The sequence below is a fragment of the Ananas comosus genome, linkage group 20 (genome assembly GCF_001540865.1).
Source record: "Ananas comosus cultivar F153 linkage group 20, ASM154086v1, whole genome shotgun sequence".
In the NCBI taxonomy this organism is placed as follows: Eukaryota; Viridiplantae; Streptophyta; class Magnoliopsida; order Poales; family Bromeliaceae; genus Ananas; species Ananas comosus.
The window spans coordinates 8,236,432-8,249,617 of record NC_033640.1 but is presented as its reverse complement, the minus strand read 5'-3'; the positions used below and the strand labels follow the sequence as shown (position 1 = coordinate 8,249,617).

At 33.1% G+C, this 13,186-nt stretch overlaps 1 protein-coding gene across 1 annotated transcript; it reads left to right on the top strand.

Annotated features, from left to right (window-relative positions):
* LOC109725321 (hydroxycinnamoyltransferase 4-like) lies at nucleotides 5,463-10,117 on the top strand. The gene is made up of 2 exons (XM_020254469.1): nucleotides 5,463-6,013; nucleotides 8,896-10,117. Exons 1-2 carry the CDS (start codon nucleotides 5,630-5,632, stop codon nucleotides 9,838-9,840), a joined length of 1,329 nt encoding a protein of 442 aa, XP_020110058.1. The 5' UTR covers nucleotides 5,463-5,629; the 3' UTR covers nucleotides 9,841-10,117.

Genomic DNA, 13,186 nt, shown 5'->3' with positions numbered 1-13,186 from the left:
TCTCTCACTATAGCATCACTGGTGACGTTCGAACTACGAAAGCAATGTTGTTTTGTCCCTTTGATATCAAGGAAAAACAACAGTTTACTTAAATTATTAAATTAATTATTTATTATTATATGAAAAAATTAGATAAAAATTTATGATCGATCATTAGGGTTAAATTGACTAAAATCATACAAACTTTTTTTTTTTTCTAATTATAGATGCTCACATAAACTTTTAAAATGTTGAATTTAGCAAATCCAAGCTTTTAAATTTTTTTCAAGTGATTAAAATTAGCCGATTGGTAGTGCATGCCCGAAATGTTGAACATTAAATTTTAAATTTTAAAGCTGAATGTTGATATAAACAAACAAAGGGCGTGTGTTCTTTTTTTTTAAAAAAAAAATATTAGTATTATGCTATCACTTTATTCACTTAGATAGTGAGCTTGGCTACACAGTGAGGCAAGCAGGCCTCTAGGGAAGGAAAGAGAAAGAAAAACACAAAGAGGGGAAAAAAGGAAAAAGGGAAAAGGGGAGGAGTATTGAGAAAACTACAAGAATAGACGTATCGCCAAGAACTCGTAGGAGAAGGTGTTGTAATACCTGAAGTTTAGCAGATTGATTCCGAGCCATACGGACATCGGCTAATATATGATTTTGCGAGTGCATTTGTTTTGGGAAAATACATCTATTTCGTTCGAGCCGGATAACCCACCAAGTGCAAGCAATTATCGCTAGTTCCTTTGACCTTATTGAGCCTCCTCTAAGTCGAACTCGTCTCCCAAAGAGTGTAGACTGAAGAACTACAGTGCACTCCCTTCTTATTGGACACTAAGAACTCCAATAAAATTTCGGTCACTTCACAACTGGGAAAAAGATGGTCAATCGTCTCTTCCTTATTTAAGCAGAGTACACAGTTATGCTCTTCAGTCCAATCTCTTTTTCGAAGATTGTCTACCATGAGTATTTTACGTTTCAATACTAGCCAGGCAAAGATTTTAACTTTTAGGGGGATACGGATTTTCCATATTAGTGTGTAGCCGCTATAGCCTATACCCCCGCCCCCCGCCCCCCCGGTCCTGTAAAAAATTATAGAGTGATTTGACAGAAAAGAATTCTAACTAGCTAGGCCAATCTCCATTTAACCACATCCTTTCTGTTAATCAATGTGAGGTTGGCCAGCCGTTCTCCTAGTTCCTGTGCTGAATCTCTATCGACTATCGTCGGTGGGTGTGTGTTCTTTATTCTTGATTATTTGGATAATAATATTTGTTGAAATATAAACTCAAGAAGCAAACTGCAAAATTGTAATAAAATTATAAAAATTTAAAAATTCAGATAGCTATCTAATTAAGAATGGACGAAAACTGAGATGGTTTTGGCTGATTTAATTACTTGAAATTAGGACAAAGTGTCAACAATGGTCTCATATCTGAATTGTCTCATACGAAATGTACATGTTTTTATGTTTTTTCTAATGTATTTTTCAGAAAAACAGGTGTCAAAATGTTGCTTGGTCCCAATATATTTGTGTAATACGGAATAAAATCTAACACATGAAAAATGAATATGATGATAGTTACGCTCGAAATCATTGTCACACGCAGAGATATTGACGCATGTCCTGAGAACAAATGAAACTATTATGTAAATCCCCGCACGAAAAGTATAATATATATATATATATATATATATATATATATATAGAGGTCAGGGCTACTATACTATTATAAGTATTGGAGCCCTCTTACTCATAAGTTGTTTTTAATGATGGAGCTTCCGAATCGATGATTCACTCCGTTAAATATAATCTAGAGTATTTGAAACTTCTAGAAAATAAATTTCGTAAATTTTTAAAATCATAATAAAGTCCATCAAGTGGGCATAAAATAAACGGTCAAAATCGAACGACGTTCTAAAAAAGGATGATCGGATCCTTCAATTCAAGATCGGAGTTATTGATGTTTATATATGTAGTGAATAGAATTTTTTATCGAATATTCAACAAATTCCGATTCTTTTACACCGTTAAACTAGCAAGTATCCCATACCGGCTATTAAAAATTATCAAATTTGTGACCTCTTGATCGTAAGGTAAATGACATCAAAAAATTATAAAATTTATTTTTAAAAATTTTAAATACACCTATCAGTTTTAATGTGTGGATCGTGTAATTTGAACACCCTAAGATGGTATAAATAAGACTATAGTACCGGAGCCCGATAAGCTCTACGTCTCTGCTCTCTCTCTTATCTCTTTCTCTACTCTTCTCTCGTCTCTCGATCTCTCTCATCCCTGTCTCTATATATATATATATACATATATAATTAGTGCTACTATAGCTAAGGCTCGTATTATAGTGTTGTTTCGATCTTAAGGCGTTTCAAATAACCTGATCTCCACCCGTTAAATTTGAGTCTAGGGTAATGAAGTTCTTAAGAATAAATTTTAGTCTTTCGAGTATCGTTTACTTAGTAAAAACTAAGTTATGTCAAAATGGACGTGAGAATTGAATACTCTTTAAAATTTGAGTACATAGCACTTTTAAATTCAAGATCAAGATGTTAACCTAATTCTAAAATTATAGTTTTTTAAAAAAGAATTTTCTATCTAAAATTTTGAAGAATTTAGAATTAAATTTAGATTCTTCTACACCGTTAAATTCAGAACTCGTCATAAATAACCATTGGAATTTGACAATTTTAAATATTTTTGATCATAAAGTAACTAGTCGAAAAAATATAAAATTTTATTTATAAACAACTTAGTAAATACGCCCTAGATCAGTTTTAACGATGTGGATCGTTGATTTGAACGTCCGAAGATCGAAAACACATATAGTACAGGGAGCTCCGTACTATAGATAGTATAGTAAGCCGCTCTATATATTCTAGTGAATTACCCGCGCGATTGCTGCGGATATAAATTATTTTTTAATATTATAGTATTTTTTATATTTTTATATAGTTTTATAAGTCTAATATATTAATTAAATAAAAAGTTATATAAAAATATTTAAATTTAAATTATGAAAGTTTAATTTAGAGAAAAGAAATAAATATTATATATTTAAAATATAAAATATTAAATTAAAATTTAAAACTTTAAAATTTAAAAATATCAAATTTTAAATTTGTTAATATATATAATATATATATATGTGTGTTGTGTATACTAAAAGGAGAGAGACAAGGAGGTGGGGGGACACTGTCCTTCTAGAAGGTCCCAACACCTCCATTTTTAATGTAGTTAATAGAATAAGATAGATATAGTCTTTAAATCACGATTGACATTTCGTATTGTTATTAAATAAATTTTAGATTTATTCAGGTGGTATAAGATATAAATTCAACGATACGATATCCGATTTGGAGCTCTAATATTCAAACAAATGAATGGGCAACGGAGCTCATTTGCGGGGTAATATTCCAGACCGATTCTCTCATTCCTTAATATATACACTCACAAACTCTTAGTTAGATTTAGAAATACAGTTTAATGACGTCTAATTTGATGCAAATTATTGGGTATTAGTTAAAGTGTTATCCAAAGCATTTTCCTTTTGAATCCTCGCTAGTTTTGGTTGGAATTTGTTTTGATGTGGGTTTTCAAGTCATTTTGGTGCTTTAATATATAAAAATTATTTTTGAGAAAGTAGTATGCTATTTGTTTTCTTTTTATAGGATAAATTGCGCGGGTGGGTCTCAAACTAGGCCGCCCTCAAACTATGAGGCAGATAATACTTTAGTTTTAAATTTTATTTGTCGCAATTTCATATTCGAATGTTCATAATTGTTTTAACTAAATTAGGTTGTAAATTTTGATTGAAAATTTGAGTCAAAAATTATAACAAAATAAAGTTTGAGCATCAAAATATCACCCACGACATAGTTCGAGGACAAAACGTGCAACTTGCCAGTTTTTTAAGAAACAAACTTAATTGAAAATGTGAAGTTATTAGACTTCGAATTTAAAATCTTTTGTACAAATTAGTTTTTTAGTATTTGCACAAGAAACGGCCGATATAAAAGTTATAGCTTAAATATAGTTGTCTTAAAGATTCCAAATTATTGATGTGACAATAGAGGTCTAAGGCCTTCCAAAGAATAATTAGGTTAAAATCCAAAAGTTGAAACTTTTGCTTCCCCATTTCACTAACTTCATTCAGATAACACTTTAATTAAATTTTGCCTTATTTTAACTAAACTTTGAGACAAAGAATAACTCTACTCCCTTTTCTTTTCTATTCACTTTTCTTTTTAAGAGAGAAAGAGCCAAAAAAGAAAAAAAAAAAAAAAAACAATATCCGAAAGCGGGGTTAAAACAAAAAAACTCTTTGCTACCATTTGGTTCGGGGTTAAGTAAAAATTTGTTATTTCAGGGATAGAGTTAAGGTCAGGGTTAAGGTGGGATTAAAGTAATTTTGTGTTTGGTTAAGAATTTGGTTTAGTCCAGATATAGGTAAAATAGTGTTTGATTGGAATAGGCGGGATAAGAAGGATAATAGATAAAATAGTGTTTTGTTTGATTAGAGTAGTGGAGCTAACCCGACGCTCTAAATTGGGTGTTTGAAAATAACTTCGGGACTAAGGGGTTATTCCACCCCTAACCCCGAACCCAAAGTGTGCTTTAGGTACATCTTTGGCTTTTTTTCCCCCTACCATATATAATCCATTTAATGGGTACTAACAACACCAACAAAGCTCCAAATGCTTTCCACTAATAAGTGCTTTTGATAAAGTGAGATAGAAATATTTACTTTTTTCGAAATTTATTTAAGTAAAAAAAAATATTTTTAGTATACGATCGTATTTTTATCGTATTTGGTCGTATATGCATATAGAATAGAAATTATACATAATATAACAAAATTAAATAAACATGCAATACGCCATGTTACGATGTATTACAAAAATAATGAGTCAAATGCAAGTGTTATCAGCAGAGAAATTGTTGGATTAATCATGTATTATGTCACTTCCTGAGTTAAAGAGTGGTTTAATTTGAGTTTTTGCACAAGCAACCCTTAATAATGAAAGATACTGTAAATACTCCCCTATGTTGGTTAAAAAATATTTTCCACCAAAAATTTTTTTTGATAAAAAAATATTTTTCATAATTTTATGTTAAACCAAACAAACCCTAAAGTTGTGTGAGAATGAATTCTCCTATGAAGTTTGACTAAGCAAGTTATAAACACAGATCGAAATATAAAATTAATTGTGTATTTTTGGTTACATATCAAGTTCACTAAATCTAATTAAAATCATTCAATACATAATGACCAAATTTAAAACATCTCTGTCACTAATAAATTAGGATCTATTAATATCACTAGCAATAATAACAAAAAGTTAAAAAAATAAAAAAATAAAAATAAAAAAATAAAAAAAACAGTTTCATTTTTTTTTTTTTTTCCCATTTATATTACTCCAAATATTTGACTCTTTCCATCCCCCCACCTTCCCCTCCCCCACCCCAAAACACTCTATAAATAAACACTCTACTCTATAAACCAATACACACCACCACCACAACCAACACACACATCTACATATAGAGAGAAAATTAACATATATATATATATAGATAAGAGATAGAGATAGACACATAAAAGAGATATATACATATACACATAACAATGGTGGTGGTGGAGGTGATCAAGTCGGAGCTCGTCGCGCCGAGCGAGGCGACGCCGAAGGACCCGATATGGTCCTCGAACCTCGACCTCGCGGCACGGCGGGGGTACACCCCGACCGTCTACTTCTACCGCCCTAACGGGGACTCAGACTTCTTCTCTGAGGATGTTCTTAAGACGGCTTTGGCAAAAGCCCTAGTCAGGTTCTACCCCGTTGACGGGCGCGTCGAGATCAGCTGCACCGCCGAGGGCGCGCTCTTCGTCGTCGCGCGGGCGGACGCGGCGCTCGACGATTTCAACGACTTCGCGCCGTCGACGGCGATGCGCGATCTCTTCGTGCCGCCGGCCTGCTCCCCCGATCCGCCGTGCATTCTCCTCATGCTGCAGGTCATAAACTGATCTCCTACAATCATTTAAAAAAAAAAAAAAACTACTACTACTAAATTTTGTTCTTCTACTAGCATTTTGGTCCACTAACTTCATCTTATTAGTGCAAAAAACATCATTAAATTATATTTTTTTTTATTGTAATTAGTAACCACTACAAGTAATTTTTTTAAAATCAAATCATACTTTTTGTAGCAAAATTTAAAGTTTATGTGCAGGTGCAATTTCAAACATATATAACACTCCAAACTTAAAATCTTTCAACATATATAAGAGCACCAAGAATATTTTACAATTTGAAAGGGTATTTATGAAATTCCATAAATAAATAGGGAGTTTTCCTCTCAACAAAGCAATCATTATATATGGGCCAAATTGCAGTAAGTAGAAAAAAGAAGTTAGTGGTCCTTTCTTTTCAAATGAAAATGAAGTGAGTGGGGGTGGGCCAAAGTTCAATTCGGTAGAAGTTGGTGGACTTTTGTGAATGAAACCCATCATAATATCTATCTCCTTTTGTTGTTGGGTGACGTTGGAAACCCTAACCAAACCACCACTAGTTTTGGTGGTTACTGAGCAGGTAAATCCTAGGGCCAAATATAACTATAAGGTCAGAGAGTTCAAACTTCTGTGATTATTTGTATGTATTTAACTAATTATTTTACGAAGTTATTTTTTATTTTTAAAAAGTTAACTTAAAAAAATCGCTATGTTATCATGTATATTTCAATGCTTTTTCGTGTCCGAAGTTGAGATTTCATATATATATATTTTTTAGGCTCAAAATATAGAAAAAAATTAGGAATTTGGTGAAACTTAAATATTTGTCTCGATGGTTTATCTGCAAAAACTTAAACTGTTATAAAATGGTGTTTTAATTTTGAAAAGGAGAGGTTCTAGGAGGAGGCTACATAGTACTAATAATAATAATAATAATAATAAACAAAAAGTAATACCTACCTAAAGATAAAATTGCATGAAACTTAACTATTACACATTTTGACCTGACTATTTAACTTTTAAAAAAATTTAATTGCAATACCAAATTTTTTAATTTATTTAATTTGACTCAATTAATGACTCGTTATTTTCAAATTTTGAATATTTTATTTATCTTTAGAAATTTAATTAGCATATTTTATATAATTTGTATAGTCATTAATTTATTATAATAAATAATTAGCTTAAATTTTATATCTGACGAGCCATCAAATGATCTTAACCAAACAAATCAAAAGAAAAAATAAATTTTCAAAAAACTCGACAGTCAAATCATAATTGTTTATAGTTTAAATAAAGTTCTATTCAAATTTGCCAAAACCAAGCAGTGTTTCTAACGGTAAATAAATAATGCTTGTTAAAAAAAGGTTTTACGTTGTTTGTGTTTGATTTGTAGGAAAAGAAAAATTGTTTTCCGTACCAGTTGTTTGGTTGAAAGGAAAAAAAATTTTTTTTTTTTATTATATATATTATATATTATTAATATATAATAATTATCATAATATATTTAATTATTATAATTTATATTTATAAACAAGATATATTTAAAATATATTATATAATAAATATATAAATTATAATATATATATAATAATATATATATATTTAAATATAATAGTATAATAATATATATATATATATATATTATATATACTTAATATATATTTATATATATACATATATTTAGAATTGGTCTGGATCACTATTAATAGTAAAATGCCTTTTTGCCTATCAAGTTTTTAATCTTTGGATAAAAATTGTTAGACGGTCAGGATGATATTAGGTCGTGTTAGAGTTCAGTGTCCCCTAGGGTGAATGGTCCCCAGCTGGATTATAGTTTTAAAATCCAATGGTTAAAATGGATTGAAAAGAGTTGATCCAAAGGCTAAAAAACTGATAGCCAAAATGGGATTTTGCTAAAAATAATAGTAGCCCAGTTCCAACTCATATATATATAGATATATATAAAATATATATAAGATACCCTATGGAGGTTCACTATTAAGTTGACTTACTACTATATATATAACGATGTGTGAGTGCGGCCTCCTGCAGGAAATGTCGCTCGGGTAACAGCAAGGGCTCCTTACATGGGTGGCTCCTGGACCGGCTGAGGAACGGGAGCCCATGACCCCGCGATAGTTTTCGTTTTCCGTCGAGATTCCGGCGAAATACGCAAAAAAGCTGGCTTTTACATGAAATATGTAAAATAATTTTTCCTGTACAATTTTTTTACGTCGAACCAAACGCTAGAAAAATGATTTTCCACTGAAAAAAATTTTTCCGACCATTTTTACGGGGAACCAAACGCCCCCTTAGCGGCAGTAGATAAAATAATGTCATATTTAAAAACTAAAAAACCAATAAGCATTATTTATGTACTTTTAAAAGCACACAAACTGAATTTTTTTGTTGACTTAATTTCATAAAAATTTCCGTAAATATAGTGAATGACAAATATATTCTTACAAAGTTCAACTTTTATATATTATTTCTATAAAAGTCTACGATATTTTCAAATATGCCACTCTGTTTTATTATCGTTAGAGAACTGTTTATATTTTTAATTTTGCAATTACAAATATATTTTTCTGAAAGTCATAACAATATAATATAAAGGGGTAAAAATATCAAAAACTAACCAGAATTAAATATTTAATCTATGATTAGTTAAAATTTTCTAACGGATTCTAACGACAGTGATATATTTGAAAACACCAGAATTTTTATAGGAACAATATATAAAAGTTAAACTTTATAGGAATATATACGTCATTTACTATATTTGCACAGATCTGGATTAAATTAATTTTTTTTTACTGCAACAAAAAAAAAAAAGAAAGAAAAAGTGAGGATACTCATCAGTGGGGCATTTGATCGAACAGGTGACGTACCTCAAGTGTGGCGGCGTGGTGCTGGGCACGGCGATGCACCACACCGTCATCGACGCGCGCAGCGCCTTCCACTTCATCTCCACCTGGTCCGCCATCGCGCGCGGCGGCGGCGGCGGCGCCGACCTCCCCCCGCCCCCCTTCCTCGACCACACCCTCCTCCGCGCCCGCTCCCCCCCCGTCGTCCTCTTCGACCACCCCGAGTACAAGCCCACCCCTAACCCTAACCCTAACCCCAACCCTAATCCTAATTCGAGCCCCAACCCCAACCGGTCGTCGACCCCCGCGCCCTACGCCAGCGCCATCCTCAGGCTCTCCCAGGCCCAGGTCGACGCCCTCAAGGCGCGCTGCTGCGGCGGCGGCGGCGGCGGCGGCGCGCGGGTGTCGGCGTTCCGCGCGATCGTGGCGCACGTGTGGCGGTGCGTGTGCGCCGCGCGCGGGCTCGCGCGCGGCGCCGAGACGCGGCTCTACACGATGGTCGACGTGCGCGCGCGCCTCGCCCCGCCGCTCCCCCCCAACTACTTCGGCAACGCCGTCCTCCGCACCTCCGTCGCCGCCGCCGCCGGCGAGCTCGCCGACGCCCCGCTAGGCTCCGTCGCCCGCCGCCTCCGCGCCGCCACGAGCCCCGGCGACGACTACGCGCGCTCCCTCGTCGACTACCTGGACGCCGTCGACATGGATCGGCTCCCCCGAAGTGGGTTACCGGGAAACGACTTACGCGTCATCAGCTGGATGGGCATGTCCATTTACGACGCCGACTTCGGCTGGGGCGAGCCCGTTTTCATGGGCCCCGCGCTCATGTACTACGCCGGCTTCGTGTACTTGATGAGCAGCCCCGGTAAAGTCGGCGGCGTATCCGTCGCCGTCTCCTTGGAGCCCGACACGTTGCCGACTTTCAAGAAGCTGCTCTTCCAGGAGCTCGGAGGGGTACAAGGGTAAATTCATAAAGCCAATTATTAATATATATATATATTTATATTTATATATATATATATCCCCTAAAACTGGAATTGCATTTCCATTTCCTTTTTTTACTTTTTATTTTTTTTTTTACTTGGGTTTTTGTTTTTGTTACTCGAGTAAAGAGTCGTTCTCGATGACGACGGACCATCTGAATCGATGATCGGCGCCGCTAAATATAATCTGCCATAGCAGGTTAATTTATTACGTTGATAATACAGATCGTATAATATTTAATTTGTGTGTTTCGTATTAAGTTGATGCTCTAGGCTCATAAGTGGAATTAGTTGGAGGGGCCTAAAATTGTCCCGGGTGTAGATGGTGGTTGGGTGATACAAATCATGGTCCCATAAATATATATTTGCATAAATAATACTTTTATTATCAGACGATCGTTTAGGTGGCGTTTTTAAGTTTAACTCGATGATTTATTTTTTTATATTTTTTATTATTTCTATATTAAAAAAATAGATTAAAATGTGAATATAAATACGGTGATTGAATCACCATATTCAATTTAAAATTGTCAACATGGTTATCGCGTGATAAAAAGATAATTATATATGCAAATATAAATTTGCTATGATTATTTATAAAAAAGAAAAATTTGAGTGGGCTACATATTAAAAAAAAATCCATAAAAAATAAGTAAAAAAGTTTGGTATGAAGTAATTTTTGATCATAAATATTTATTTTTATTGTTTGCTTCGTTATAATTTTACTTGTGATCGAAACTTAAACTCTTAAAAATGACATCATACCAAAGTAAATTATAAAATGAAAAGTGAGAGAAAAAATATTAAATTATTTATCAAACCTTCGATTTTACGTTATTCACTTTCTGTCATACAAACAACATAACTTAAAAAAAAAAGATTAAAATAAGATTTTTGATAAACACATGATAGCTAAGTATAATTTTTAAACCATAGAATGACAAAGTAAAAATGAGTTAAACTATAGAATAGTTGAATATAATTTTTTAAACTATATGGTAATAAAGTAAAAATAATCTAAGCTACAGGGAGCAAATTAAAGTTTATCCTAATGAAAATTACCTATGGCATTCTATCTCAAAAAAAAAAAAAGAAGAAAAAAGTACAAAACAAAACAAAAAAAAATGAGTGTGTAATTGTTTGGGATTTGCTTTTAATTGTGTTTCCAGCTGTATTTTTCACCTGATAAATAGAAAATATAAAAAGTTTCTAATTCAGCGGAAAAATAGAAATAAGATTTTAAGTCTAAAGTTTTACTTCTATATAGAGAAGTTGTTTAAAAATGTTTTTTTCAAAAAATAAGTACCCGTTCTATAGAGGGAAATTGTTTTTTTTTTTTTTTTCTGTTTCCTTTCTTTTTTCATGCAATGTTTTCAATATTTATAATGTACGCAAATATTTAAAATGACATAAATGTTCGAGTATTTATTTTTTGTATATTGTGCAGCGCCTTCTTATTTTCTCTCATGTATGTGTGTACATTTATAGTATGTTACTTACAAGTTGTATGTATTCGTATATGGTATTTATTTACTCACACTGGTCTCTTTACTTCATATATTTTCGCTATGCTATCAATATTTCCTACTTAATTTGTGTATTTGTGTGACACCTCAATAGTTTTATATTGGATGAAAATAGAATTGCGATTGGAAATATAAGAGATTATGATTCTAATAATAATAACTGAATTTAAATATTTTGAGCTGGTGGTTTAGGTTATGTCTATTAATTCTCTGAGAGCCACCAATAGAATCATCTAATATCACCAGCTAATTCTCTAATTTTAGTCTATATGTGTGAACTAAGTATATATATGTGATTTTGGTCTCACATCGTCTGCTAATTCTCTAATTTTGGTATATATATGTGATTATCCAAAAATCTCACATTGCCCCATAATTTTAATCTAGAGTTTGGTGGGAGCCATTTTTTAAATTCACAAGAGCCACCTCAAAAATTTGATATTGCCTACTATGTTTGGCTATATGTGTGACTGCTCTAGAATATCATATTGTCTAGTAATTCTGGTTTATATGTGTGATTAGGTTTAGATAATGTGAGTCACCTCTTAAACCGACAGGAGCTGTCTCTAAAACCATGAATTAGTTATGAGCCACATCTTAAACCCGCAGGAGCTACCTCTAAAATTTCATTTCTCTTGCAAATTTTGGTCTATATATATGATTACTCTAAAATCCCACATTGCCAGGTAATTCTAGTGGAGAGTTTGGTGAGAGCCACTTATTAAATTCACAAGAGCCATCTTTATAATCTCACATCGCTTGCTAATTCTGGTTTATATGTGTGGTTACACTAGAATATCACATTGCATAGTAATTCTAGTCTATATATGTGACTAAGTTTAGGATTGACGAGAATGTCGGAGTCTATCTGGAGGGAGTTTGTAATGTCTCAATAATTTCACGATTTAAGCCTAATGAGGACATCAGGGTCCAATTAGTGAGAGTCTATAACACGAATAATTTCATAGAATAGAAAATAGATTGTGATTGAAATATAAGAGATCATACTGACCATCCCTAGAGCAAGTGGCAAAGGGCTTTGTGGTTGGTACCCGAGGTCCCAAGTTCGAATCCTAGTTGATTCACATTGTCAGCTAAGTTTATTTTTAAATAAAATAAACGAAGCGGATAGCGTGCTACCTATCTCTCAAATATGTATGTGTATATATATATATATATATATATATATATATGTATGTATGTATGTATGTATGTATGTATGTATGTATGTGTATATATATATATATAGAGAGAGAGAGAGTTGAGCTAGAATACTATCGATAGCAAATGGGCTTCGTTGCCATCCATTTGTTTTCGATGATAGAGCCCCCAAATCGACGATCGGCACCGTTGAACATGATGTATACCACTTGAAGTGTTTAGAAATCAAATTTCAAATCTTTTCAACATCATTTGCCTAATGATCACAGGTTTTCAAAATTTGTAATTTTAATAGTCGATATGAGGCGTTTTCTCGTTTAACGGCATGAAGATATCCAAATCAATTGAATTTTTATTAGAAAATTCTTTAAACTATTTAAAACAAGATATATACTCTTGATCTTGATTACAAGACTCCTATCATCATTTTTTAAAAAATATTTATTTTTAGCCGCTCATTTTTGTGTCCACTCGATTGATAAGAAAACAATATCGAAAATGTATGAAATTTGATTTCTAGACACTTCAAGTGATATAGATCATGTTTGACAGTACCGATCGTCGATTTGGAGGCTCCATCATCGAAAACAAATGGGTGGCAACGGAGCCCGTTTGCTATCGATAGTATTCTAGCTCAACTCT

Excerpts from the sequence above, each read along its gene's own strand:
- LOC109725321 (XM_020254469.1), top strand. The coding sequence starts at position 5,630 with ATGGTGGTGGTGGAGGTGATCAAGTCGGAGCTCGTCGCGCCGAGCGAG. Across the intron at positions 6,014-8,895 it reads GCATTCTCCTCATGCTGCAG|GTGACGTACCTCAAGTGTGG; the intron begins GTCATAAACTGA and ends TTGATCGAACAG.